We start from the raw sequence: 27541 nt of genomic DNA, 5'->3' as shown, positions 1-27541 counted from the left end.
CGACGCTTGTCACATTAGCGAATCGCTAAAATTGCGAGGCGATTCATCAAGTGGTTAGTGGGTCGGTTTCCCTGTTAATTTCATAAGTGAGCCTTCACCGAAAACTATGGCGAATTTTTCGGCGAATTCCATGGACGGCGACCTTTCGCATGAAATGTTCCTGACGAAAGTTTCGCACGGCATTGTCCCGATTTAATACGTTTCCACCAATACATTTTTATTACCGTACATGAACGTTAAGCTTTATCACCGATCAAGAATGGAAATGGCTCATGTACTTTAATCTATCGATCGTAATATTATATATTGCAACAAGATATACATTTTTTTATCCTTTTCTGTACAACTCGTTTTCGATGAGATGCGACACACATTAGAAATTACAGTCATTCAAGTTTAATTACTTAAAACTAGGCGTTCGGTGAAAGTAACATCGCGTGTTTAAAACGCAATAAAAGTTAGAGTTCAGTTCTATATTTACTCGATTAATTGTTTAAGAAAAAGTGATCTGAGGAGGACAGAGAAAGAGCAGAGAGAGTATCCTATATAGATATATTACATTCCTATTGTCGTATAATTTGTTTTGTTTTTATTGTTTGTTCAGAGTGAATAAATATTGCGATTCCGGTCGCTCGCGCATTCGCGGTGGTTTCCTTTCGTTTCGCATAGCATCGCGATTGCGCATTGTAAAGTTTAGCGAAGTGAGATGGCTAATTCTCCATAACAGGATGACAAAGAGCAACGAGCGACCACAAAAGTCCAATGGACTTTATCAGTGCGCCGCAGAATGCATCGAAGTAATTTGTCAGTCATTGCACTTGTGCCTTTATTGGCGCATTCCTTCGTTCAAGTCACTCGTCCGATGCATTCGACACAAGAAATGATCTTGAAGACGTGCATTCATCCGATCGATGTAGGAATTTTAAGCGTAAATGTATCAGGACGCGGTTAAAATCTCTCGTTACAAAAATTCAATTTCTTTTATTTTGTATTTCTTGTTGTCACAATTTTATTTAGAGAAAAAACGCTTCTTAGAATAAGACGTACACGTTAAAGATTTCCTTTGATTCTAATTTTTGTGTTATTCTGACTTGCAGGTGAGTAGGCGATCCAAAGAACATGCGACAGAAAAGAAGGGAAGGGTGAGTCAATTTAAATTGTCGTTAGAAGTCGTAGTCGATCTTTTCGTTGGCCGAGGATTAGTCACGGTGAGAAATCCGCGCTGAGAACCGCTAATCCGCTGGTCCCACTAAGTGGATGCCCACGACGATTTCCACCCACGTGGCCGGATCTTGTCGATACAAGTCCGTTCGATTAGTATGCATGTCGCATTACATTGAACAGGAAGGGCTGTTTAATAACATGGCGGAGAATAGTTCGCATCCACTCCGACTCGGGTGTCCGGATATGCGTATGACTGCGAATATTTTTGCGATGCATTATGTTACAACGCCGCAAAAGACAATAAGCGACACATCGTCATCGTCGCATTCTTATCGCCACTTAACTTCACATTATTCGTGAGGTGCTTCTGACACCCCAACGTTATATCTTAATTTTCATTGTTCTTTCTGATGATTTACAATCAATTAAGATTGATAATATTCTACGGAAAGACCGATTGTTAAAAACTTAGCTAGATACAAATCTGAAAATACCTTTGTTGGATCATCAAAATATAATAATTACGTAGGAATTTCAAACAATGAGCGAGGCTGCAAAAAATTTTAACATTTTAGCAATCGGTTTGAGAGTCCTACATAATTATGTCGATAATAATTATGGCCCAACAAAATTATTTTTAGACCTGTATTTGGCAAGTCTTTTAAATAATTTCGATAAAATAGTTCTTTCTGTGCGTACATCTTTCAGATAAAAATAAATATAATTTTAAAATCAAAGGTTACGAGTCATAACAAGATGACAAGTGTTAGAAATCAACCTAATATTTAATAATTAAGTATATAATAAGTACATTAATACACAAACGTTTGAACCCTTATCGGGTCATCTTCAGTGTACACAATATTAAAATATTAAAAACAGTAAATAAAATATAAACAAACTTGTGCGATTAATTTGTCATACATAATGTTAAGGCAGTTATTTTAAATTATTCCTCTTCAAATTTTATGCGATGTTAAAGCAATCATTATAAAATACACCTCTTCAAATTTGATTTCTCTTATGTTTTTTTCTTTAATTCTTCAAATGATGCAGACGGTAATGCTAAAAAATAAATTGGGTTGATTTCTAACACTTGCTATCTTGTTCTGACAAGACGGCAGACTCGTAGCCTTTGATTTTAAAATTATTTTTATCATTTGAGTCTATATAGGATTTTTCGATTTAGTTTTTTATTAGGAATAGCACTGTATGATTAGTGGGCGTTATTTCAGTTACACCCCATATACATACATTGATCAATAAATACAATTTCTTTTTAGTTGTGAAACAATTTGCGCTAAATATAAATTCATACATTTAGCAAAGTAAGGTAGGGGTGTTTTGTACAATTTACGCGAATAATAAACGGTTAAATATGTATGAAGAGAAACTAATATCGATACTAATGTACGTACGTAAGTAATACGTAGATAAGTTATAACCTAACGAACACGTAAATCTTGTTATACTTGAGTAGGTTTATTGCACGGGAGAAATCCCAAAGTTGTGTCCGCGTGCGTTTTCACTAACAAGTCTCTTCGGAAATAACCTGCCTTATTAGAGATTACTATCCCGCACATGCGCTAGAGCAAAAGTGTTTCAAGTTAACTCAAGTTATTCTCCGCTCGAGAAAATAATCAACGAGTTTCTCGTGTTCCAGTTACTTTCGTGGACTATGATGTTCCTCTTGTTTGTTGTAAATTACTTTTTTAAACGTTGAACAATCATAAAACTTTTCTTCTTACTGTAAGGCGAACTTGAAGTAATCTCGCTTCAATTTGCAACGCAGATGGGCTTGTAGAACTTTATACTGAGTAAGAAATTAATCGAAGTGCAATATAGCGATATTTATCGCCCGAATATAAGATATACGGAAGTACGATGATTATGCAAATTTGTGAAAGTGACTACGACGTAAAATATACGAGATATGGTACGATAGAAACGAGGGTAGAAATATCCGAAGATATCTTCGGTCGGGCGGTGCATTACACTGAAAAAAATTTTATTCATTTTTGGTCCAATGAATGATCGTTAATCAATGTCCGACTTAATGTAGTTAATTCATTGATACAATAACTGGATTCATTTATACAACTATATATTCATTCTTGCAATGAATTCTAGTAATAGTTTTATAATCTAAATCATTATGAGAATTCATTGGACCAATTTTCATTATTTTTTCATAATTCAATGAATATTTTATTGTATTTACGTACAGTTTTGGTTCAGTGTATCAAATGCATATTTATCAAAGTGCAAAAACGGTGTCCTTAGGGTGGATCGGAGCTTGCGCATCAAAAGCCACAGAACCTTCATCAAATATATAAGGAAGCAGGCCAGAAAAATTCATGGTCAATTTCACCCGACGGATTGTGTGTATGCGTGAGCGACCCTGATTACGCTGGCGAATATGCGCATTCTTAACTTAGGATTCTCCCGGCGAATAAAACATTCAACGCTAATTGAGTTGATTTCACCGAGCTGTCCGTCTCTTGGAACCGACAATCGAATGGTTGGCCATATAGTTTGCAGTCCGTCGACTGCGAGATTTCCGCGAAAGTCTCCTATGCGCAAATGCAAATTCTGCGTGTACATGCATGTACGCGACGTACGTTAGTTTTAAAAGTAGACTTTCCAGCAGTATCAGACGGCGATTATTGACCGTGAAAATCTCGCAATTCTCCAAATACACCGATCGATAAGTCTGTTAATTGACCAACAATGTGTTTGATCAGTCATGTTTAAGATTCAACGAAGCTGTTGACTGTGTATTAACTGTGCGGTGCCTCGTTAAACCGTCTCGTCGAAGATGTCTTGTTAGAGGACGACGGTGACTCGCTAATACTTCCTTACTTTCTCCATCTCTAATTGTCACGGCCGTTAAACAACGTACGCGTAAATTTCTTCAATTACGCGCGATCGTACACGTGTCCGCTGCTACTTCGATTCCGTTTTCGCGCCGCGCGATCGTTGCTTTCACGACTAACAGATCTAGGCGAGAGATTCGGTATCGTAAAGAACGATAATATGAAAAATATATACACTTTACTGAAAAATATTTCATTCCTTGAAAGGCGTGGCAGTTGAACTCCTTCGTTTTACATGGCGAGAGTACTTCGAGTTAATCGTGCACTCTCGGAGATTCGGATAATATAATAGAATGTGTTGACAGAGAATTAGGAGGATGTAACAGCAATCGCTATCGTAGGGATATCATCGTGACGTTATCTTATCACCGTTAATTAACGAGGACTAATGGTGCGACCTGAGTAAGTTGGCCCGCGTATGCCTGGAATAGGAGAGTGGAAACAGGTCGCCCTTACCGTGAATAATTTTGCGACTGTGTTAGTCTCGCGAATGCAAATTAATTACTCGGCTAGAGACTGACTTAAGCTCGGGATATATCCGTCCTGTCTCGTAGTTTGCTTGAAGTGCGACTAACAAGAACTCAACGTCGAGTCAACTGTCAACGGAGAGGAGTCACTTTGAAGCTTGGCTGGGAATTAGTATTTAATACGAATACGGGTACTCTAAATTATAAATTATTATTGTTATTATTGTTATAACTTAAACTCATAATGTCAAATTATATTCAATTTAAGTTATTTTGAACCATTTCTATAGGTCGCCATTGTTCCTCTTACATCGTCAATTTAACTAAAACAATAAAGTCGATCAATCTAACTCAATAAAATGTAGTAAATTTGTTCCAAATTTAGTTTATTATTTACTTTAAGTGTATACATTAGTATGGATATTTACTTTAAAACTAATTTTTGACACATAAAAAGTTAAAAATAACAAAATGTTATTTAACTCAAGAGATTGGATTATCATTGCTCGTTTGATATCCAACAGTGTAAAAAGAATATTGACTATTGGAAATCAATGATTTAACAATCAATCTCAGAGAGATAGGATGAAAATGGATTTTTTCCCAGATTTTTTTTCGGCTCTTTCTTTCCGCGGAATGCGAAAAATTGTTTCGAATTTCGTTTCGGTTATACTGACAGGATTTTGTTGCGATTTTTCCTCACGTTTGCGTACCATCGAACAGCACTTGTTCGTCGATTTAACGAGCGCAGTGCGTTTTACAGCTAAGCTGCATCCTGAATAGCAAGTCGCATGCTCACTGCTCATACAAATCCTTTAGTTGTAAATTCACGCTGATTGGACGTACCGTCCAATGGGATTATGCAGCCTTGGCGCTTAATGGAATTTACAAGTTCAAACTGACGTTGCACCGGCTCTCCACGTGCCCGGTTGTTTGTTATCCGCTACTATGGTTTCTCTATTATTTTCCACGTGCGGCTCCCTCTTATCCCACGAGAGAGGGAGCGTTCGCGCCGGGACGGATTCAAGGTCGATGACGAATCGCATTTTCTTGCCCCGATGATTTCTGCACGGCACGCATAATATATACGTGTTTTCCACCGCGAATCGCTGAAATGGAAAGAAAATGAATAAAAAGACTCTTGCGATTTACTCCGCAGCGAGCGATAAACCTTCGACACGGGGGTTAATGGCTTAAGAGTGGCGACCCATTGATAACAAGGCCGTTGTCGGAACGTATCGGCGATGAATCATCCGGTCGGCTTTCGCGTATAATAGGACGAAGTCCGCGAATCGTGTTGCGTTATTATCGCTATATAACACGACGGCGGTTAACGAAACGTGGGCGAGTGCAACGGTTTGCGGACTCAAGACGCTCAGGCATGCGCGGATGCAGAATTAATCATCCGCAAATGAAAGCTCCGTGCGGCTAGTGTTTTGTTACAATCGCGTCGCAAATTAAGCTCAACCTCGTCTGCGCGTGCCGGTGTGTTTTAACAGTCTATTTCTCGTCTCTATTCAGCACGTGTGGCGTTCAACGCTTCGTTAAACTCAGAGCGCACCGTGCTGTGTACATCGATAATAAAATAAACAAAAGAATCATATTTCTTTCCTTGTGCGCGCACGACGGGCGAGTTTATTACTGTTCCCTAATTAACGTTCGCTCTCGAAGTCGAGCTGAGTTTTTAGTTGAACTTGTATTAAGCGGCGTCTACAATAAAATCTTGAAGCGTAAATCTTATGTTTTAAACTCTAAGCCGTAAGAAATTGACCAATCACTATCGAATGTGAGGAGAATACTCAACTATTATTGGTCAATTTCTTACGGCTTAGTGCTTAAAACTCAAGTTTTACGCCTTAAAATTTCATTGTAGGCACCGCTTAAGAAATTGACCAATCATAAGCCGGTATTCACAATCGATTTTTATATTTGAAACAGTCTTAAGATGTCATATAAGCCAATCAGAAAGCTGCATTAGCATCTTAAAACATTACTTAAGACTATCTTAAGATAAGAATGGATTATGTATATCGCTCATAGTCAATTATTCTCTTCACATTCGATTGCTGTGATCAATTTCTTACAGGTTGAGACTTAAAGCTCAAGTTTTATAAGAGTAAGATATTGCTCGGATTTAGTTGCACATTTCGGACGATTTTCAGCCCCTTAAGGTGCTACGTAACTCGCAAATTACAAAACGTAGTTTGCAAACGCAGACGCAGAATGACGATCACCGCAAGACACACACAGACGAAAACCAACTTGCATGCAATAAAAAAAACAAACGCAAATCCATTCTTTTGCGATTTGCGAATTATGTAGAAGCACCTTTACTTCGTCAACCCGCGCGCAGTTTAAATGCCGATCAGAGAAACCAAGCTGAAAATCGGCCGAAATGTGCAATCCGAGCACTGGAGTAAGAAATTGACCAATCGCAGTCGAATGTGAGAACAATCGACTGTGATCGGTCAATTTCTTACTCTTCTTACCCCGTGTATCGCAGACGACGCATAACACGGAGTCGTTAAAGCATACATGAGGAGAGAAGCTTGAGAGAACCCCTGAGAATCGACACGATATTCCGTTGTCGACTGTGTAAGCAGAATAATCGCAATAGCACCGTACGGCGATATCATATCCGTGAGGACCCCGAAGGGGAAGAAAAAGACGGCAGTCGAATGATTCTCCTCTGGTGGTCTCGCGCCGCTCGTCTCGCGTTTTGAGAACCATTGCGAATCTCTCGAGTGGGCGCTAAACATGTTTACTTACTCGTTGCAGTTTGCACCGACACGAAGCGCATACGTGCTCAAAAGTCCGCAGGTACACGCCGGTCGTCACACTTTCGCAAGTCGAGGAGAACGCGTTTTTAACCGGCGCGACTTTTTACGCGGACGAGGCCTTCGACCGCGCAATTTTTTCCGCGCGCACACGCTCGCAAAGTGCTCGGAGTACTGCCCACGTCTCGCGTAGAGATTTTTCGCATGAAACGCACATAACGAGGCAATAATGATAGCAGTAATAATGATAGGGCATTTACTCGCGACGTGACATTAATAATAGTAATAATATTCATTTTACAAGACATCACCGTGGATTCTTCTTGTTCGCGGTACGAGGAAAATAATCATCGCACCGGTCTGTTCACGATTTCTTGATTAATCAATTTCCTTTCGTCGACAGTATGTCGTGTCGCGCCATCGGCGGATCCACGGAGGGAGGCATGCCCTCCCCCCCTCAGAATTTTGTTTTTTTTTTTAATATTTATAGCGAAATGTTTAATCACACTTGATATTCCAAAAATATTTTTTAATTTAAGAAGATCCTAGATACAAAAAACATAAATTTTGTTATATTATTCTTTTTGTGTTAATATAATTTTAAACAACACGTTTTATGAATTATAAATTTAAATAATATTTTGTTAATTCGATAATTTAAATTACAATTTAATATTTTATCTTTTCATATTCTGGTTTAAATTTCTGGATCCGTCAATGAGTTGCGCGATGATCAATCACGTTTCAGGTCAAACGACAGACGGGATCATCGCAATATTCGTTTTCGACAAAATCAGACTTTTCAAGGATAAGGCGCGTCATTGAACGGCAATTTTTACATCCGCACGTAATGTCGGCGCGGATTGGTGACGGCGACACCACGCCGACGCGACGCTTTGTTGTGATACGGACTGCAGCGGAAGGGCGACGCCGCTTTGATCACCCTTTATGATCAGCAAGGTGTTAAATCCTTTCTGGAAACGGTCGGCGCGTTTATAACGAAGGGGACTGTTTTGCGTCAAGCGCTCGTCGCCGACGAGAGATACGCATCCGCGCGCATTGCCGTCGGTTCATTCATAAAAGCGACACTTCCTCGAGCACCCACACACCTCTCACCTCGTCACCGTGGTAACGCGACGTTATTTTCATTCATACACGTCGGTGTCTCACGCACGCCAGAGATTCTTTACGCACGTGAGTCATACGCGGCGCCTGGTGTAACACCGGCGGTGTTACGGAACGAGCGCATGGCGGGACAGTCGTCTGTCGATCGTCGTCGAGATCGCGAGCTTATGCTCGTTAAGACCCATCTACAATACACGTAGTAAGCTTGGTTTAAGAAGTAAGAGTAGATGTAAGAGTTTAGAGTAGGTGTAGATGTAGGCGTAAGCGAGATAAATTAATTTTATTTTCTTACTCTTACTTCTTAAACCAAGCTTACTACTGTATTGTAGACGGGCCTTTAGACACTAGCACACTTCGGTCGAAGCACGCGATATCAATCGAACGTTAATCTTGAAGCGGGTTAAATCGTATCGTTACTCAAAAGTAACGATAAAGCGACAGGAAGACGAGCGAGAACGAATGAAGTTCCACGAGTGGCAGTACCGCGCCGAGATTTGGCTTGGAGTAGGAAGGGCGCGAGACAAATTGTTCCAGGCAAGTACATATATAGGATATCCCGGAACATCGCGAATGTAGGTCGCTCGAGATTAATACGAGCGTCGAGCGGTTATGTCTTTTGAAAAAGTTATGCTAAAGGTAAAGAAGAGCTTCTTCCAAACTTTCTCTCGTCGTATCTCAGGAACGTTCTTACCGTTATCTTACCCTTACGGTACAGAGATAACCTTAAAGTAACGACGATGGACAGCGGACAGACGGGAGAAAGAAAGGGACCGACAAGTCGGAGAGGCGAGGTAGGAGATAAAATCGTGTTTCGCGTGTAAAGGACAGCCGGCGCGAAAGATCGCGCGGTAACGCGACAGGCATGCTTTCAGAGCGGAATTTTAATTCCGGCTTTCTCAATGTACGACCCGCATTTGGCGTGAGTCATTGCCTGACTAGATAAAAGTCGGCGGCACCTAACGCACAATTACGCGCGTCACGAGCGAGCGGAGTGGAGCGGACTGGACTACTCATGCTATACACTCGAAAGATTTGTTCGCGTATGTTTCAACATGTTCCAGTATGCTCCTACCGTAGCTCTTTCTCACTCCAACATGCTTGATAGAGTGAGTAGGAACATGTTGGAGCATGTTGGAGCTTGCGACACGAACAAACCTTTAGATACCAACGGCAGGTCTCTTTCTTCGTGCATGTCCTAATGACGTCCGAGCGGTCTTTGTCTTTTTTTTTGTTGCCGGAGTCATATCTGTGTCCGGGTTCCACGATTGTCCTTATCTCGTCCAGGAAACCGATTAGACGACCGAGTACTTTTCCTCGAAACAATTCGTGTCTTTGCGATTCTACTGTGTCTGAAACGAATCGCGTAAAAAAATAATATTTTTATTATCGACTGTCTTTTTCGCCGAGTTTCAAATTCAAATGAATTATTTCTGCTTATGGTTTCGACATTATTTTCATAATATTATTCTACCGTTTTTGATGTTATTCTCACACGCGCCTGTAATGCGCGCGCGTAACAAGAATATTTTTATATTATTTTTACCAAAGTACGTTTGAGTTAAAATACTATTATTCCCCACACACACATTTTAATACTTCTCTCTCTTAATAACAAAAGAATATAAAATTTCCAATATTCATTTTTAATGAATATCAATCTTGTTTTTCCTCTACAAAAGGGATATTTTAACTTCTCCTACCACATAAAATTTTAAATTATTATTACTGGTGCAAGAGATAATCGAGAATTCATGAAAAAAAATAGTTTAATCCTCTAAAATGATAATAATGTTTTATTTCTTCTACGTTATGGCAATCTCCTTCAATATTTTTAATCTTTTGACAACTGTGTCTTTGATGTCTGTTGTAAGAAATATATCTAGTTTTTTTATTTGCATTCTGAAAATATCGGAAAATATTGGAGATACTCGGTGGTGTTTTAGTTCACGGAGATGTGAAATTTCATCCGGAACTTATTTAAATCTCTTTTAAAAGAAACGCAGAAGGATGTATCACAGTTTATTCGCACAAATGGCAGTTTTTTCATAAAACGCTCACGATTTTTCCGAGTTAATTATCGACGCCAACAAGAGCGCAGCATCACGAAGCTCGTGTAGATTATTAATGAGCAGGAAGTAACGCGAGCTTGATGAACGATCTGCATTTTTACGCGTTCACGTTTCGCAATTTGCGTACTTCGTTGAAAGAATATTTTAGAATAAAGTCTTTTTTTTTTTTTTGGTTTGTTAAATAGTTCAGACGTGCGTATGACTAGTGTTGCGTGAATAATGCGACTTAATCGAATGAGTAATGTTAGATGAATAATCATTATATGAACTACAATAAGTATAACTCCCCTTCTCCGCTGGAAAATGTTTTCCAATTTATGATGATGAATCAGATATTAATTTGACTGAAATCACTTTTCACCCACCGCTTTGTCTCTGGCTTGCATCGAGCTTTAATTCATATCATACTATACACTGAGAAAAAATATACTAAATTTTAATAAATATTTATTTGGATAGTACTAAACATTTACTTACAGTAAATAAATATTTGCTCAATAAACAGAAATAATAATTAAATCAAATTAATCGTTCTTGTACCAAATAAATATATCTTTGTATTTATACTGAAAAAAATTCATGTAATTTTACATGGAAATTACATGTTCATGATTGGAAAATAATCTAAATATGATTGGAAATTTACAATTTCCTATAAATTTCCAATCATATTTAGATCATTTTTCAATCATGAATATGTAATTTCCATGTAAAATTACATGAATTTTTTTCAGAGTAAATATTTAGCTAGCACTATTCAAACAGATGATTTATCAAAATTTAGTATTTTTTTTCAGTGTTTGTATTGGAAATTAAGGCTTGCAAATTTAAGATTAGAATTTAGCAAATCAGAATGAAATGGATTAAAATTAAAGTTACCTGGTTAATCGAATTCTAATCTCTAATTTGCAATCTTCAATCATCAGTTTCCGATGCGTAATGTGACACGGGCTTAACGCTCTGCAATTCGCAGCATTCCGAATGGTGGCTCGAGCATTGCGTCGAGTAAGATTTAAAAATTGCGGTAAATTCGATCGTTCCAACGAGCTCAAACGTGAGAAATCGGTGGTTTACCCATGGCTGCTCCAGGTCGCGTTTCTGCATCAGGAACGAACGCAATACAGAACGAGGTGAACGACAAAGCGGCCCGCGAGTGTTGCGCCCGCCACAGCAATAATAATGAAATTTCAGTCGTTACCCGTTTTACGCGAATTCGCGGAAGCATAAAGTATGCCAGGCACTCTCGCGAGCTAGGCCTCGGACGTATCTTGCCCGCGGAATCGTGTCTTTATTTCCATCAGAGAGAACACGCGCGCGCCGACGGACACGGCGAAGTTCGCGCGAACTTTCGACTTTTAGGCACTTTTTCGATAGTTCGGAGCAAGCGTCGAAAGCAAAAATTGCCTCGTTTTCCCGCGAGTTGCCGCAACACCTCGAACGAAGCGGAAAATTAGCACTTGCGAGCGCGCGAGTAACACTCGCCTCCAGGAAGTGTTATGGCAACTTGCAACGTGAGCGAGTACTTTACCGTTCAGAAGCTGAAGGACGCGGAGATATTACATCTATATATAAATCTATATATTTTAAATCGTGAAGAAACGATATAAGCCGTACAGAGGTCGACAATGTAAAACGGTACATGATATTGTTTCGAAAGAGCGGTTGGTAGGTATACGCCCATAATTGTATTTCCATACACTCCGCACGTATAGCTACACTCACGGTGCAATTTCGATTTTTATGAACTTCGACATGGCACGTCCGTCCGTTTACCGTCGCGATTATTATGGAACACCGCTATTACTAAACAAAACGCATGCAGAGAGCATGAAGGAGATAGAGGGAATATTACCGCGAGAATATCTCTGCCCTGCGGAATCATCAGGATCGTGGTTGTCACATAAGTCAAGTATTCCCGAGAGCGAGTTGAGGATTAAACGGGACTCAAATTCGTATCGGTTTCCAGCTGATTGCGTTCTTCCCGAAGCGCGCAAGTAAATAGACAACGATAGATCCGCCTCGTTATTATGTACATATGATAATACAATGCGTCAGAAAGTGATGCATGGGATATAAATAAATCACGAGAGAAAGCGGCTTTTTCTTGTTTACGAGCGCGACTGGAATTATCGCTCGAAATGCGTTTATTCTGATCCTTTTCCTTTTTTTTCTAATCGTTGACCTCTTCCATGAAAAATGAAAAATGCACGAATCTTTTTCCTGGGTGACTGCATCCGTTTTGCGATATGATAGATTCGAATGCGACCTATGAATCGTGACGTTTCGAGGTTTTTCCGTCGGTTTCAGAAATGCAAATGTGTATGTTTTCCTTGTCCAGAGATAATTTAAAAAAGGGATTTTATTTATATAAAATCACTGATTATTTTTGTGGAATGAAATCACGAGACATACACTAAAAAAATTTGAAAGTTAACCAAATTATTTTGTTTAGCGTATTGGTGCAATTTAATAAATATCAAACATATATAATAATAATAATAATAACCAATCATTTGGTAATAATTGGAAAAAAGGATGATATTAAAAAACTAAAATAAGCATTTATTTTACTTTAATGAATTTTGATTATTAATCGAACATTTAATTGAAATTATTTCTTCAATTATTTCATCTTTAGTAATTATCGTCTAGGCTTGATTATTATTATCAGATATTTTTTTTCAGTATACGGTTCTGCATCCGAATAGGCGAAAATGGTATTCATATGCAAAAAATAATATTTATGCGTTGTAATTTGTTAACGATCCGAAAAAGAGATAGAGTCTGGGCATTAGGAAATATTCCTACTGATGCTCGACACTGCTGACACTGGGCGATAATGACGCGTTTCCTCGTAGAATTTTATTATCAGAATTCCGGAAAGATATTACTAACAAAATGCAAAATTGCAGTCACACTGCCGAAGCGAAGGTACGTTTTGCACCTGCATCTGATTTGCCGCGTGAGATTTCGTTTTCAGGTAAATACTGTATTGAGTCAGCGCGATTGTTCCTCTCACTTTCATGACGCGGTATATGATCTCTGATGATGACTCACGCGTCTTTTTCATATTGCTCCAGCGAGACGCGACTACCGCTGTGTGTCTTTCGACGCATTTGCATTGGCATTCGATTTTGCGAATTAATTATTTAACGTGTGAGTTGGATTTATCCCGACGAATTCATTCCATGAAGCGAAGTCATTGGAAATTTTTAATTACGTGGAACTTGACTTTCTATTATTTCAGATATATCGCCTTACGTTGTTTAATATCAGGAATGTATTATATATTAGCAATATGCTGAAAGAAATTTTTGATACGAATAACCATTATTTCGTTCTGAATGTGAATTACAAAAAATTTCGTATTTTTTTATTTAAAAATTGTGTTTTAATTAAAATTACTTTAACGTATTTTTAAATTAAAGAGTAAGAAAGTTTTATAATTCATATATCAATAAAGTAATGATTATTCATACTAACATTGCTTTCAGTATAGAGAAAGTGGTGATGTAGATCACGGTGTTAAGTTTGAAACCGAACATTTAGAAAAATGTTTTGATTATGGCTGTGGTCCACTTGACGCTACAAACGCTTCGAAGCGACCAATCAGAACAAAGAATTTTACGAATTAACTAATCAAAGAATGCTTCGAAGCGTTTGTAGCGTCAAGTGGACCGCAGCCTATATCAACAAGAAATACAGAATACATTCTGATCATACTAATCAGAAATCTTTGTGGAAAGAATGGTTTTGCTAAAGTATTAAAAAATTTAACTAGGTACCGATGTAAAGATACTGTGTTTTGTTGAACAATCAAAAGAAATATACCTAGAACTCTAACTGATTGCTAGAATGTCAAAATTTTATACAGCATTGCTTTTCACGTTTAAAAATCCTACATAATTATTTTGATGGTCCAACAAAATTATTTTCAGATCTATATCTAGCTAAATTTTTAGATACTTCAGCAAAATCATTCTTTCCACAAAGATTTCTAATTAATATTTTTCCGTGTAATGAGGGTAATTGAATTTCTGATTATCTCGACTAGAATGTTTGACAGATTTAATTACAAGCATCTGATTTGTCAACCTTTCTGGTTGACTTCATCCGACTTTCAATTTATGCAATCAGATTTTTTTTCCGTAAACTGACTTATCGATTCATACGCAAGTATACGAAGATAAAGAAAATCCTGAAAAATATAATTTGGAGTTTGTGGAAGTGAGTACACTCATGCGCGTCTCCGATAATGAGTCAGTGCCGGTAGTTCGCTACGTAATTGCGCAGGTGAGGTCACTCACTGCTATTTTATCTAGAGAACATAGATATCTGCTCGCGTGCGTTCGCTTTTCCTCGACGACAACGATGTCACGAAAAAAAAAACGCTTGCCTACCGCGCGATTACGGTTAGAAGTCTTTTCGCAGAATCGGGTCAGACAGCTGTCGCGTATACCTCGGCCTCGGCACGATCTCGTCCCTCCGCCGTTTCTTCTTTACGATGGCACAACAAAGACTCGCAGTCACGTGTACACGACGAACACCCACGCGAGCGCGAGCGCACACCCTCGTAAATGCACCGTTCGCGCCGTATATAATGGGCCCCGCGCGGTCTTCCATTGTCCACTTATGGTTAAAGTCTCTTGTCGTAAGCGCCCCGCCGGTTGAAAGCGCGGAGAAGGGAAGGATTAAGATCGGGAGGGATGAAGAGAGGAAGTCGCGTATGGCGACACTCGAGTCCCAATGTCGTCGGGCCTGCTACGCTTCCGCGAATTTATGCGATTATTATGCCGTCGGCTGGCTGCTTGGCTGGCGAACGACGGGACCACAATATCGCCGAGATTCTAGGCGGGCCCCGACATCGCGACAGAGCTGGGCCCGTTACGAACCGTTGCTGTTACGTGATCGGACAAGCGTATTGGGCATTCGTCTCGTTGACTTCGACCTCGCTATTATCGGGATACTCTTCTCGATGACGTAAACGTGCTGTCTAGACGTACAAAATTTCTTGTGGGTTTTTTTTTGTTTTTTAAGAACCTTATCGGTTCTGGTTGTGTAAAATTAATTATACGATATATCTAAATTTATACATAAATGTTTTTTATTAATTTGAAGAAATTATAATTTTTAAACTATATAAGATAGAGGCTTTCTGAACTAACAAGAGAAGTTTCACAACTGTCCGGAACCGATTTGATTCTCCATAAAATATGTTGTTAAACACGAAAATCTAAGAGACACATATTTTTTTATACGTGCGCTAACTCATGTTTAAGGGGTGAAACACCCCTTTGAAGAAAAACGTATTTCTGTTTCTATTTCGAGCCGAATACCGTCGGAAGTATAAAAGATGAAAAAAAATTTGTTAAACTAAGTTGTACGGTTTCAAGAGTAGGTACTTCAATGTTGTGAAGAAAAAAAAATTTTTTTGTTAACAATTGTTAAACAAAAAAATTAAAAGAATTTTTTTTGTTCACAACATTAAAGTACTCTTGAAACTGTACAACTTTTGTTTAACAAATTTTTTTCCATCTTTTACTTCCGGTATTTGGCTCGAAATAGAAATACCTTTTTTTTTTCAAAGGGGTATTTCACCCCTTAAACATGAGTTAGCGAACGTATAAAAAAATACGTGTCTCTCTCTTAGATTTTCGTGTTTAACAACATATTTCATGGAGAATCAAATCGGTTCCGGACAGTTGTGAAACTTCTCTTGTAAGTCAATAATAAAAGAGTATATATAACGCAGGTTCTTAGTGCAAATCTATTTAAAAACTCGTATCTATAGATAGTATATCATTTTTAAACTAAGAAATTATAGCACACTGGGACTGAAAGAACTAAAGCTAATTGTCTCGAGCGGTAAATTTACGGCTTTTTCATTATCATGAAGTGTCTAACTGGGAATCCTTCCAAAGACGCTAAATGAGGTGTCAATTCGCTGGCGCTTGACCCTGCCCGAGGTTAAAGGCCGCGGCAACAGACTTGCGTAACAGACTGGCAGCCGACATTTCACAGACGGAGCACGAAATCAAGATAAGTATCACGAGACACGCGCTCGCAACACCAACGTGAAAAACTTACTCATCTGCTGCTGCTGCTGTGACAGCAGCAACGAAGATCTGTCCTCACGCGATCGAGAAATCTGTGGTTTTCATCCGTTGTGGTTTTACTGAGGTAAAGCAGAGCGTCTTAACCGCTGGACATTACCTTGACAAGTTGATCCTGACCACGACGGTGGCACGATTACGATGTAGCTACATCGTGAGATATCGTTCCAAGTTTCCTGCAACTTTATTTCATTCGTATTTCATCTACAACTCCTTCCTTTATTCGCGCGTGTGTTCTTTAAATTGTTAATTTGAATTATAATTGTTTAACTATTGCATTTAAATAATTCATAATTATTAATTTTAATACTATTATGTCTATATTTATTTAAATATATTGCTCGGCCGTTGATAGAAAAGTGATACATCTCAAAAATAGCAACTTTTCTGTAGGACAGTTTTAAAATTTTGATTTGGAACGTTTTAACTAAAATAATGAACATGCATAACTTCACTTTTTTCACATTATATTTTTAATTATAAAATATTCTTCAAAATTATGTAATGAGTTTTCTAAATTCAAACATTGCAATTCTAGTGTCAATTTTGTTCCTTATTAAAGTTTTTCTATTTGTTGGGAGAGCTACAAATGTATCATTTTTCCATAAAAATATCTTTAATGTGATTTTTGTTTGTTCAACATGTTTTTTTTTTTAATGGCGCGAGAAAATTATTCCTGTTCGAAGAACACAGTTTTCAAGGTTTTACGAGCGCATTCGCCTCGCGTTTCATTGACTCTTGAAAACCAGGCGGAAGTGAGTCGCCGCGCAAATCTGCAATTTCCACACGTCAGTTCGCGGGGAGTGTAACGACAGATAAGAGTGAAAGTAAATCAGGCGACTTTTTGTTCACGACGTGCAACTGGTCGATTCATTCGTTTTGCGTCCGTATGCTCCTCATATGGCGAGATAGTCGCGAGTATGAAGGATACTCCCTCGCGATAGTTATAAATCATAACAGTGAGGTCACGATGCAATAGAAACGCTGGAAATTGTACGGGCAACCGGCGAAGATACCGATACGTTTCTTTGCGATTTGTTCAGTCGGATAATTTATGGCGTTCGGATTTATACTGTTTACACCGCTTGAGATAGGCTCTTTGTTTTGACGTGTTAAACACCGCCGTCTGTTGTCTCAAGTGTCATTCCTCATGCACATCCGATTCCTCCGTTGTAAATCACGACGTGATTTATCATGTCCCTTCGTTATCGACTTTTACAGGAAATTACGCAAAAAAACGCTCAAAGCCTTTTCCCACGTTTCTTGGGGGAAAAAAAAAGAAAACAAAAAAGGTCTCATTATCTCGGCAGATACACCCTTTCCCATTGATCGATTCAATTTTCTCTCTCGTATGCGCACGCACATGCACGCAGAGACGACAAGTGTGCGTGTGAAGTAAAACCTACGCACGCACACACGAGCGCCCGCGCAGCAGCTGTTCCACACGCGTGGTCCACGACACGCGTGTGCGTGCGCTCTCTCGGCGGCGGCGATTGGCGCTCGACGCCGCGACGACTGGACGGTGGGGATAAGGAAATGTACACGGGTGGGATGGGACGGGTGGTCACGATTCCCGCACACGGGATACTGTGTTGTGAGTGAGTGAAAACCAGTCAGTCAGTCAGTCACTCAGTCAAGCGGGAGAGCGAGTACATCGCGGTAGCTCTCGCTCACGAGCTCTCTTCGCCCTTCGCACTCGGGGGGAAGAAAAGAAAAAAAAAACGCGTTCGCGACGAAAAGAGCACGAGAGATCGAGGCTGGTCTTGCGCTGCAATTCTGCAAATTCCACTGCCGTGACACTGCCCTTTTTTTTTTATTATTTATCGCGTCGTCGGAACCTCCCCGGTACGTCGATTCCTTCGTATTTCGTGTATTCGTATCGTATAATTGCATTTCACTGCATTTGGATATCGTAATTTTCACGCGGCCCCGTGTCAATACTGCCAATGAACGTCTCCCGTATTATCAGTGCGGTGATCGATAGTCGGAGCAATAGTAGTAGCAGCGATACAACAGTCCATTCCACGTGACAAGTGCAAAGCAACAAGGATGCCCAGCCAAACTACCACGATTCTACTCAAGTGCTCTATGGTGGATGTGCCCGCGCTCAACCACGTGAAGCTTAAGTCTCTCTATGGAGTAAGTACTACGAATGCTGGGTGCTCGACAGGCAGCCTAAAGTAACGATATGTTAGGACAACGTCGTCTGGTCGATCTCGCGAGATCGATGCCGTGGTTGCCGTGAGAAGATCCAAGCCCAGTAGGCCTATTCTGTAACTTTTTAACGACAATTTTACTAGCTAGGGATGTCGTTGCGTAGGTATTTTACACGATGAAAAAGCTGCTCAACGACAATGTAACGATACCGAACTGTCGTTAAAAGTTACAGAATAGCTCTACTGCAGTGGAATTCTGTAATTCGTTATGCAGTCGTTACAGGGACTGCAGGGCTATTCTGTAATTTTTAACGCAATTTCGTTATCGTTATAAGTCGTTACGCAGTTTTTTTACCATGAAAAAAAAGCTGCGCAACGACGTTATAACGTTAACGAAACTTGCGTTAAGAGTTACAGAATGGAGGCCCAGGTTCTCTCGTGTTACGTGTAAGGATCGCGTGTCTCCGAAAGCAACATGTTGCACACAACGTTGGTCGTACATTTTTTAATCGGTTTATTTAACTTCACTCTTTCGACCAGGAGGATCGATATGCATGACGATACATGACAAAGAGGTGAATACGATATCTCGTTTGTTTCATACGTTTTATTCTAATTCTAATGACTAGCCGGATGTTATTGTGCTACAATGCTAAAACGCAGTTCCGTTGACCGACTTCTTTTGTCAGTTGACTAGAAGTCGTTGTGGTGCCGGTCGAACATAAACACCCAAGTCGATCTTGTGACCTCTGCTTGGTCTACACGGATTTTTACTCGCTCGATACACGCACATAAACAAACGCGAGCACGTGTGGGAATTTACAAACGATGCGCGATATTGGGTGTTTTCCAGCAAAGACACAGATGACACCGTGAATCATTACATCCTTACCAATCCTAAACAAAGTGAAATGATTACTGTTTGGTGCAGACACAAAAGAAGGAATAATGATTTCAACGTATCGGAAATGTGTATTCTGCATTCGATTTGATAAGTTGAAATTCCTTGTTCCTTCTATTGTGTCTGCATCAAAGACATAGAGCACGGAATGCACCATCCTTATGTAAAATTGGTCGACAAAAATAAGAGAGATAGGACGCGAAGTCGAAGACGATCAGTCTCTATCTCTTTCTATTCAATCAATTACAGTATTTTAAAAAAGAGAGGGAGATTGATTGACCGTCTTTGATGCTTCCTTTCTCGTTTTTGTTGATCGCATTTAATATACTATTTCGATACGAATGGCGCAGTCCATGCTCTGTGTCTTCGGCGGTCTGTAACCTTACACTGTCTTTTGCTGGAAAGTACCAGTACTGAACTTTACCGAATCGCTCGATGCTTCTCGGAAGCGGCAGTATTCATTTTTTTTCCGCGAATAAGCACGCGTGTGCATCGTCACAGACCGAGCGAGACGACCGGACGGTCGGTCGAAGGGGAAAGAAAATGCATGCGCGTACAGCCGTGCGCGTTTACGACGGTTCTCGGAGGGCTACCGGCGGCTATATGGGGTGGGAATAAAAGGGAAGGTCTGCTGCGCCCGCGTCTGGAGATGTTTGCGCCTCATTAACGTTAACCTCATTCAACGCGAATGCAGATGCATTCACGTTGGCAGGCGCGTTCGTCTAGCAGTCTCACGTTCAGTTCCTCTCTCTCTCACCCAGCTTCGCGTGTAGGTGTTCCCTCGACGTCGCGGCAGTTGCGTGTTTGCAGAGACACAGACAGCTTTTTCAGTTTATCAAGTCATGGGAAAATTGTCCAGGTATACGCATTCTTTCTCGAATCTACATTTTGTGAAAGAGACGGAGAGGAAAAAAAAAAGGGAGGAAAAATGTTTCAGAGAAGAAAATTAAATGCGTTCTTGTCACATTTTTTTTATTCCGATGAATAATATCGTTGCGGATCTCTTTTCTTCAAGAACCCCCCTGTTGCGAAAATCTCCGTTCACAATAACTGCGGCACAATCTTCAACAGGTATAAACGTGCCACCGCGTTGCTGCAGGGAGTGCAACGTGAGCTAATCATAACGTTGCTCGTCGCATGGTGTATCTCGCATTGACAAACGGACAATGGACTTCCACTGCAAACGTAGAGAAACTGCGCCACATTGTTCGCTGAAGCTGAAGATGCGGAAACCTGAAAGGTTTCTCGACAATGAGAAAATCCCGTTTGTCGAAATCATGTTTAAATTATTATAGATTATCGCTATAATTATCGACAACATATGTTTCTCAAAAATAGAACTTTTTTCTTCTCTCTCTCTCTCCTTTCATAATATTTGTATAATTTATATATATTATTAATTATATATATTATATAATTTATATATATTATTCAAAGCAACGACAAATCCGTTACCTATATATTCTCTATCTCAAATTACATTCGTAAATGATAATGTTCGATTCGTAGAAATTAAAGTAACATTTTTATCTCGACGATAGAGCTACGTACTCGCAACGATAACCTTGTTAAAGCTTGAAACTCATACTTTGTCCTTATAAAAGTGCTCCCGCGTTTGTTAGTGCGGGATAGCTTTGATAGCGTATCATCTTTATTGTATCTATTATGAAGCCTTGCGATTCAATCTGTGACGATGAATTATCCATTAGATGCGATCGATTTCGTGCGACGTACACACAGACAGAAAGATGGAGAGAGAGAGAGAGAGAGATTCACACACACGGAGATACAACGGGATTGCTCGACGAAGATTAACATTCGCTTCGCGCGTCGTCTATGTTCTAAATATAAAGAGACGAGCCCGTTCCCTCGGCAGGAGGGAAAAAGACTATGGTAAGACTCGACCATAGGGGCTTCGAGAAGATCGAAAAATCAAGCAGACGACTCTTTCGTTTGAGCCCGATGACGAAAGTGGAATCACTCTTTTCGTTCCTCGCTTTCTCAGAATTTAAAAGACTCATCGGATATCGTAACATTTTGATCGTAAGAGATTTGCAATTGCGCAAAATTTTTGAGATAAGCCAATGCGATAATCCAAAGATTAAGAGGAATTGTACACGTAGAGAGCGCGATACTTTCTCCTAATTTGTTTAACGTATCGCAGATACGAGTTTGATATAACATTTTAATGTATTCAGATTTATTTTATCAGACGGTTCACTGTATCTCCGTTCTGCTAAATTTACCCCGGATCGATTATTTGAGAAGATAGCAGTGCCTGCGAGATAACATCTATACTTAACACGGTGAGAACGTTAACCAAAAACTCACAGTATCGAGCGACGGAGGTCGAGGGGTAGGGGGATCACGCGCGTGCACGTGCGTTTCTAACGCGTGGCCACGTGGCCACGTGGATGCTTCGAATGGTCCCTGGCCCTATTTCCGTACAAAAAGAAGAGGTAGATTAATTGTCCGGTCTGAAACCGGGTGTCGCAGTATCGCTGCGTTATCTTGGGTAACGACGGCGCCGCCGTAAGTTTACAATCCGATACGATTATCGTGATCTTATCGCGATGTGGAAAACGATGCGAGTGAGAATCTCCGCGCGGGATCGTCGATACAGTCACGAGCGCGCCGCTTTTCCAGGCCGCGGCAGAAATTTTTCCTCGCCTCGAGACGAAAGAATGCGCTTCGTGCGTGACAGATCTTGTTTGCCTGAACATCGTCGCTGAGACGAGCGAGACCTCGAACGAAGCTAGAATAACGGAGCAATGCAGCGCAGTTAAATCACACGAGACTTGGCACGAGAGAGACTTAATACGTTGCCATTCAATATAGAGGATGTGTGTTTTATGTAATTAATTGCGAGAGATGCATGGAAAAAAAATAGATTGAGTGATTCAGCAGAGTTATAGCTTGCTGCGTAAGTTCAACATCTATAACTAAAAAGATTTGATGGTTTAACAAAGAAATTATGTCTGTAACTAATTATCAGTATGCCAATTGAGTTAATTCTTTGCTACAATGAAAATTGCTAGTTACAAGTTTTCTTCATTGCAGTATAGTATAAAAGTATGCGTCATCTTACTTAGTGTGTTTTATTAAAAATTTTGATCCATAGGTCTGTTTTCTGTGCACTGAGAACGAAATATAGTCAATATTTAGTTCAATACTGCCAACTAAACATTTACTTACAGTAAATAAATATTTGTTCAGTAAAAAGAATGATTGTTAAATCAAATTAATGTTTTTTGTATCAAATAAATATATCTTTATATTTAATAAATATTTAGTTGGCAGTATTCAATTTATTAAAATTGACTATATTTCTTTTCAGCATGGCTGAATTAGTATACACTTTTGGAACCTGAAGTAAGATAGGTATATGTTTGATATTCCGAAAGAAAGAGAGTTCTAGTGTGCAGGATAAAAATAAACTTTATATTTTGGATTGTTGATTTTCATAGAAAGTTATTTCTTTGTATTAATAAATTTGCTGTGCTATTATAACAAATATGTTAATAAACGTTAATTTTATTCAGTTGTATAACTTTGCTATTTTAACATATTATAGAAAATTGTCTGTCCGTATATTACGGGTGTAGATTTGCTAAATCAGTGAAGTTTTTAGTTGTTTTAACAAATCTTTTTTTTGTGCGAAGTAAAATTTATTTCTCGTGAACGTGTGAACTTTCGCATGGAATCGCGCGAATTCGTTATAATACCGTTGCTTCCGAATATATCCCGCCAAAGATTGGCCTCAGGATAGAAATTATGTACCTTCAGGCTGTTCAGTATCGCTTGGACGGCTGGAATCGCTTTAATTCGATAACCTGTTTCCTTTTTATAGTCGATTCCGCTCTCACGGCACAGACTGCCGTGGCTGCTCCTCCTTGCCACTGGTCCCATTTTTTCCTCGGTTGCTCAACCCTATACACATGGTACCGAGTGACCAGGTCGGGCCCGTGGCCGTGAAAGTTCTCTGTTTCACTCTGCGCTCGCACGTCCTTCCGATGGCCGACCTCCCAATCGGAGAGGTCCGATGTTGTACGCAGCGAGTTTATATGCTGGAGGAAAGGGAGAAATTTTCGAAAGCGATGACGAGTCTTTTCGAGCGGTGGGACATAATGCGGTCTTCTTATCTGACGAGCGAGCGTGTCGCATAATATGTTTATTGCGTCGCAATGCATCACAAAGGTACAAAGTTGATTTACCTTGATTGACGTAGGGAAAAAATATTTGCCTTCCATTTACAAAACTCGAATAATTCTCATTTGTGACGTCATGTCTCATGTTCCTTTTGCATTCTGACAAATGAGATTTAACTGAATTTTTATCTACACGTGCACAAGCTTGAAACTGTAATGCTTTACTGAGTCTTGTTAACTCGCATTAAAAGTGAGATTATAATCCTGTGCTGTTATGCGATACCTTTGTCACCAAAGTAAGCAAGTAATGATGTCATTATCCGAGTATAAAATACATATTTTTTTAAACTCAGTATCTCTTGTGTAAATATAAAAAGCAATTATATATTATGTTTTTATAAAAATAATTGTTAAAAATTATACACACGCATGTTCGAACTTTCGCTTTGGCCTTGTTGCAGTTTCGAAGATTCGCCGATCTTATCGAGCAAATCTCTGCTCTTATTTCGCATTCGATAAAACGATTCATCGACGAGCAAACACTCAACTCACGCTCGCACAACAGACGACTCTTGAGCACGACCCCTTTTTCTATTCTGGTGCGTGCACGTCGACGCCTGCTCGTCCACGAGTTCTTTATCTACGAGCTCTCTCTCTCTCTCTCTCTCTCTCTCTCTCTCTCTCTCTCTCTCTCTCTCTCTGTCTGTCTGTCTGTCTTTTTCTCTCTCTTTCTTTCTCTTTTTGTCGCGTATTTGCAGCCCTCTCGGGACGCACTCTTTCTCGAGATTCGCTCGCCTTCGAAGCAGACTACGTGAGCTGAACCCCATTGTTGCTCGATCCGTAAAGAGGAATTTCTAGGAGCGGAGAAGCGTCATTATGCGTTATGCACAACTGAGAAACGATTGACTCACGAGGCAATTGCAGAAAAATGATTGCATGATTAACGCTCGCGATCGCGCTGTCGAAAGTACCAATATTATTGTACAGTTGTTGCATTACGTAGCATGCGTCTTACAATGATATTTTAAGGCGTAAAACTTAAGCCTTAAAGGGATCCTACTGTCACTTGCTTTACCGATTATTTTTCAAATAAGTATTATACTATTTTTCTAACTGCCTTCATATTATATAGATTTAAAAGTCCTCTTCCACAATTAAAGTATAAACCAAACCGGTTGACTTTATGTCAAAAATGAAAAAAAGTTGGAAAATTACAGTTTTGTTACCGACTTCTGACGTCGATTTGTAATAATATTTGCTTTATATACCTACATACAAATTTTATACTTCATACATATAAAACAACTTGATTTAGACTAGAGATTACGAGAACAAACAATACTGAATTGTTAGAAAATTAGGTTTAGATTCTTAATATAAAAGATTAGTTAGAAAATTTGTATGTAGGTTGTGTGCGTGCGATACTGATATGTGTAGTGATGGGTCAATGACACGTAAATCGTACGTGAGTAAATCCTGCTAAATCGGTAAATCATACGACTTTAGGATCCCCTTAAGCGTCAAGCCATGAAAAATTGACCATTCACAGTCGAATGTGAGGACAACTTCTTACAGCTTAGAGCTTAAAGCTTATGCTTAAAATTTAATTTCAATTTAAATTCTCATTGTAGATGAGACGCCGCTTTATGATTTGCAAATTCAGCCTCAAGATTATTTTAACCCGATCAAATTCTCGTTATAAAATAAAAGAAAATGTATCTGTAATCCGAAGACACAAAGATCAATGACCGATGCTTCTGATGGTGCAAGAGAGGTAAATATTTTGCGGTAGCTTCTTCCCGCATAATGTCGTAACGTTATGGTTTGCGGACGGAATGGTATCGTGCGTTACGGTCATAAATCTCTGACGCGATTGATATAGAACACGATATTGCGGAATATTCACGAATATGTTCACCGTTAGCCGGAAGTCTCGAGTCCGATCACAAGCAAAAGGTTAATAAGTCACGCGTGAAACTTATCGATGATTTGTAAGGGATATCCGATAAGAGAGAAATACCCGGCAATGAATAGATCCCTTCCTTTCCACGTCATATCTTGCGGTTTTTAATAACCTACGCGATTTTGACAACACTTTGCTCCGAGCGTGCGTTTCCCGCATACACTAGAAATGCTCAAGCAAGAGATTGGACACCGTTCAGACAACTTTTGATTAGTGCTATAAGAGATCCACAAAAGAGATTAAATATAAACACATTTGGTGTGCTATGTTTTTCAGGACCTTAAAAGATGCATGATTTATCTCATTCTGTCTTAAGCAGATTCTCTGAAAATTACAGCATACCAAATGTGTGTGTATTTAATCCCTTTTATTTCTTTTTCTTCTTCAAATCCCCTGTATGGTTTTTCGACCTTGTTCGTGAGTCACAGTACCACTGTATCAATTCTAGCTTTGTAGCCCCTTCGGGGGCAGGGGCTAAACTTGCTTATGTTTCAATCTGGTAGTAGTAGAATTTCACTCTACAGAGTGTGTGTTTGTCAACACTCGAGAGAGCCTAACAGTTTAACACCGAATTCGGAAAATTGGCGAACGCGAAAAATCGCGTATATGGGGCGCAAGTGGGATCGAACCCGGATCCGCAGATCGCGAGTCAATCACACTGAGCGGTGAACCACTCGGCGCTCACAATCTCTTACTTGAGGATCTCTATCTCGCGAACTCGCTCTCAGACCACGATCAGCTGATTTGTCACGCGTCGAAAGTACGTGTGTATATGTTGAGAGCCGTGGCACGAAATGATAGTCTTTTTCCGTAAATTAATGCCTCGGCGCAGCTGTACTGCTCTCTTCTAATGCAAACGCGCGTCAATTATCTTTTGCGTGCGTTCCTCCATAACGAGGACAAGATGTTTTCACTTTCTACGTTTACGTACATACTCGTTTTATAAGTCTGTATGTCTTCTTGTATTTTACTCCGAGTTTTGCACCAAGTTTTGGTCGAAATAACGCAATCCCATGTTACACACGCCCTCATGTCCGCATTTGTTGGTCCGTCTCTCTTCAATTATCAGGAGTCGATCGCGCATCGCGTATTAATCACATGATTTATTCAGAATCGCTAATGTTTCTCAAATTGTGCGAATGGTTTTGCAAATAGGTTAGAATCTTAATAGAAACTTAACTAATGTTGCTAATGCCGGGAGCGGTTTCTCCAATCAATGATCAACGCTAATTGGCGTTTGTGAAAACGTCCGGGCCGCGTTAGCGCACGTACGACGACGATTGGCAAATGTCCTGGTGAAAAGGTGGCGGCTACAAGTGGACGCAAACACGGAGAAGGAACTTTTACTCGGTCTTGAGGAAAAATGGATAATAGCCGGCGAAGAAATCGATTCGTTGTAACTTCGCGCTCGACTCGAATCTCTCGATTCGCTTCGCTAAAACGGCGCGATCTCTCCGATTGCTTTTCGCATGGGAATATTGATCGCAATATGCGGCCTAACATAAATTCGAAGCGCTAAGAATGATATTCAAACATTCACGTACTTGTATCGCGTAATAATTTTATTCAATATTATTCAATATTATTCACAAAATTTCTCCGACTTTTCTTTTACAGCAAAGCGTATTATGCATGAAAAAAAAAAACGATTTTACTAAAGTATCTAAAAATTTAGCTAGATATAGAGTTGAAAATAGTTTTGTCAAAAGAATTATTTAGACTCAAATATACAAGTAAAACGCTAACAATTATTTAGGATACTCAAGCTGGTTTCTAGAATGT

General features: G+C 39.6%; 2 protein-coding genes across 3 annotated transcripts in view; one reads left to right on the top strand and one right to left on the bottom strand.

The window, feature by feature from the left end:
- LOC108728987 (uncharacterized) overlaps positions 1–27541 on the top strand; it is a 187805-nt gene that overhangs the window by 122695 nt on the left and 37569 nt on the right. The window contains exon 3 of one of the 2 annotated variants that reach the window (XM_018457858.1): positions 1098–1142. The exons of the other annotated variant lie outside the window; for it this stretch is intronic. Coding sequence (XP_018313360.1) covers positions 1098–1142 — 45 coding nt within the window. The remainder of the gene's footprint in view (positions 1–1097; positions 1143–27541) is intronic. 2 annotated transcript variants of the gene reach the window in all.
- LOC108728993 (uncharacterized) lies at positions 20612–23669 on the bottom strand. The gene is made up of 2 exons (XM_018457874.1): positions 23429–23669; positions 20612–20881 (listed from the first exon to the last, which is right to left on the bottom strand). Exons 1-2 carry the CDS (start codon positions 23555–23557, stop codon positions 20690–20692), a joined length of 321 nt encoding a protein of 106 aa, XP_018313376.1. The 5' UTR covers positions 23558–23669; the 3' UTR covers positions 20612–20689.

Source organism: Mycetomoellerius zeteki, unplaced genomic scaffold (genome assembly GCF_001594055.1).
Source record: "Mycetomoellerius zeteki isolate Tzet28-1 unplaced genomic scaffold, Tzet1.0 scaffold69, whole genome shotgun sequence".
NCBI classification, from domain to species: domain Eukaryota; kingdom Metazoa; phylum Arthropoda; class Insecta; order Hymenoptera; family Formicidae; genus Mycetomoellerius; species Mycetomoellerius zeteki.
This window is presented reverse-complemented; position numbering and strand designations above follow the sequence as displayed.

Coding starts and splice junctions, on each gene's coding strand:
- LOC108728993 (XM_018457874.1), bottom strand. CDS start 23,557: ATGGGACCAGTGGCAAGGAGGAGCAGCCACGGCAGTCTGTGCCGTGAG. Junction 20,882..23,428: donor CGATACTGAACAGCCTGAAG/GTACATAATTTC, acceptor GAAACCTTTCAG/GTTTCCGCATCTTCAGCTTC.